Source organism: Penaeus japonicus, unplaced genomic scaffold, assembly GCF_977035675.1.
Source record: "Penaeus japonicus unplaced genomic scaffold, GWHDUDI00000001_assembly GWHDUDI00000021, whole genome shotgun sequence".
NCBI lineage: Eukaryota > Metazoa > Arthropoda > Malacostraca > Decapoda > Penaeidae > Penaeus > Penaeus japonicus.
In genome coordinates, this window is record NW_028234423.1 from 25,549,677 (window position 1) to 25,552,176 (window position 2,500).

General features: G+C 48.9%; 1 protein-coding gene across 1 annotated transcript in view; it reads right to left on the reverse strand.

Annotated features, from left to right (window-relative positions):
• Positions 1–2,500, reverse strand: part of LOC122247363 (facilitated trehalose transporter Tret1) — an 11,611-nt gene that overhangs the window by 520 nt on the left and 8,591 nt on the right. Inside the window, exons 6-9 of the mRNA XM_043006595.2 lie at positions 2,317–2,416; positions 1,382–1,661; positions 780–979; positions 1–212 (exon numbers count right to left, since the gene is read on the reverse strand). The exon at positions 1–212 is cut by the window's left edge and continues 520 nt beyond it. Coding sequence (XP_042862529.1) covers positions 1–212; positions 780–979; positions 1,382–1,661; positions 2,317–2,416 — 792 coding nt within the window. The remainder of the gene's footprint in view (positions 213–779; positions 980–1,381; positions 1,662–2,316; positions 2,417–2,500) is intronic.

A 2,500-nucleotide genomic window follows, 5' to 3' on the forward strand; every position in this document is an offset into this window, starting at 1 on the left:
CTCCCGTAGGCAGGGGTGTATCCCTCCCGTCCTGCGTGGGAGAAGGGAGTGAGGGTGGTGCCACCCACGAAGGCGTGCTGGAGTTCCTCGAGGGTGCGGCAGTTGGTCTCCGGCAGGAAGAAGAAGGCGACGAGAGCCATGAGGATGAAGAAGGTTCCGAAGACGAGCACGGCGTCTTCGAGGCCGATGGTGGAGGTGAGGTCGGGGAACACCTGGGCGAACGGAAGGGTTTGGATCGTCAGTTGACATGTACAGTTAGGAGTTGCAGATAAACCTGACCTTCGGACTAATTGGTACGGTTATCCACACTAACAGGATGATATTAGGTGGTGAATTCATGAGTCAGATGGAAAAAAGTCTATGGGGTATTATTATGTTATTTAAAAGTAACCAACTCATGATTTTCAGTGCTCATACACAAAGGGGAATATCTTAGGATTGACAATCACACATTAAATAAGTTAACCTTCTAATTATCTTGATATCAAAATCTATTACACAATTACAGGTACAAATCCAATGCTGACTATCCTAAATATAGTCAAAACTTTAAAAAATATAACAAAACCAAGAGCTATCATTCTCTAAAATTGCCCCAAAACCAAAACCTAACGCACACAGGCAAGTGCAAATCCATCACCATCTACCCCACAAGTAATCAAAACCTCAAAATTATTTATAAAAAAGAAGAAAACCGAAAAACTCTTCACAAATAACCCAAACTATCACAGGTGCATATCCCTTGCAATCCATCCCACACGAAATCAACACGAACAGACCTCAGTGATGACGAAGAGCAGGAGGACGAAAATGCCGGTGCAGAGGGAGGCGCCAAGGGAACGAACGGGCGTCGGCAGGAGTTCGCCGAGCAGGATCCAGGGCACAGGACCCGCGCCAAGACCGAAGGAGGCCACGTATACCATCACCGCCGTCAGGGGGATCCACGAAAGGCTCACGTCGCCGCTGTACAGTACTCCACCTGCGGATGAAAGGGCGGTGGTTCGGAAGTGCGGTCGATGTTTCGTCCTGGGGTTTCCTTTTATTGGATTGCGACTTTTGCGGTGTTTATTTTGTTTATTTATGCGATGATGCAAAGTGTATTACTAAATGAAGGTCGTTACTCCTCCCTTCTCTCTCCCTCTCTCTCTCCCATTCCCTTTCCTCCCTTCCTCCCCCTTCTTCCTCTCCCTCTCCCCCCTTTCCCTCTACTCCCTCCTCCTCCCCCTTCTTCCTCTCCTTATCCCCTTCTCTCCCTCTCTCCCTCTCCCTCTCCCTCTCCCTCTCCCTCTCCCTCTCCCTCTCCCTCTCCCTCTCCCTCTCCCTCTCCCTCTCCCTCTCCCTATCCCCTTCCCCCTCTCCCCCTTTCCTCTCCCGCACCCACCTGTGACGAACATGGCGAGCCCGCAGACGACGGCCGAGCAGATGAGCAGCGGCCGCCTTCCGAGCTTGTCGATGGTCAGCGCGGAGATGAAAGTGAAGACCACCCTGCACACGCCCAGCAGAACGGAGCACGTGAAGGGATCCAGCTGCACGCCCGCGTTCTCGAAGAAGTACACGGCGTACATGAAGATAACCATGGCGCCGCCCAGTTCACGGAGGATGAAGATGGAGGTGACGAGGAGGACGGGGCGCCAGTTGGCAGGGTCCTTGAGGGCTCGGAACTGGAAGGTTGGAGGGGTAGGAAATGGGTCAGGCGTTCGTGCGTACATGCATTTAGATATGCTTAGTTAGGAGACAATTAGATTGTTGCGACTATAATAACATCAATAAACTAACAGACTAGTGTGGAAAGTAGGGAATGTTTCGCGGAGATCTTGGGTGTACGTGAAAAAAGTATGTAATGTACACTGGGTTAACAAGTGTGCATTTCAAGTGTACATTTAATCAAAATTCTTGAATTGGATAGGGTTTATAAGGATTTTTTTTTTTTTTTTTTGACATGTCCTCTGAAGAAAATTGCGTCACAGTAATTGCATGCATCTACTGTTTCACGGAATTCCATACACAAACCTATCAGACCTATCATGCCCTTTTCAACTAATGGCTGAATATAAATCACCCAAATGTGCAATAACGAATTGAAATAAAATCGCGTGTGCTAATACCAATGGACTTTATCTCCCTTCTTTCAATTCCGTTCGCTCTCACGCTCTCTCCTCTCACCACGTCACCCACATCCGTAACCAACCCCCCTCACCCTTAACGCCTTACCCAACAACTAACCCCCACCACAACTCCGTCAAACTCTATAAAAAAATCGAAAAAAAATCCAAAAACACTCCAAAATCCCAAAAGAAGAGACCCCACGACAATCACCTGCTTCATGATGGACCCGTTCTGGTTGTTGAGGGCGTCACGGATGGAGCTGAGTTCGGCGTCGACGTCGTGCTCTGGGGCTCGCAGTTTCATCAGCGACCTGTGGTGGTGATTCCATGTGATTGGGGTCATTGTGGCTTTGGTGATTGTGGTGACAGTGATAATGATGATAATAGTGATGGTA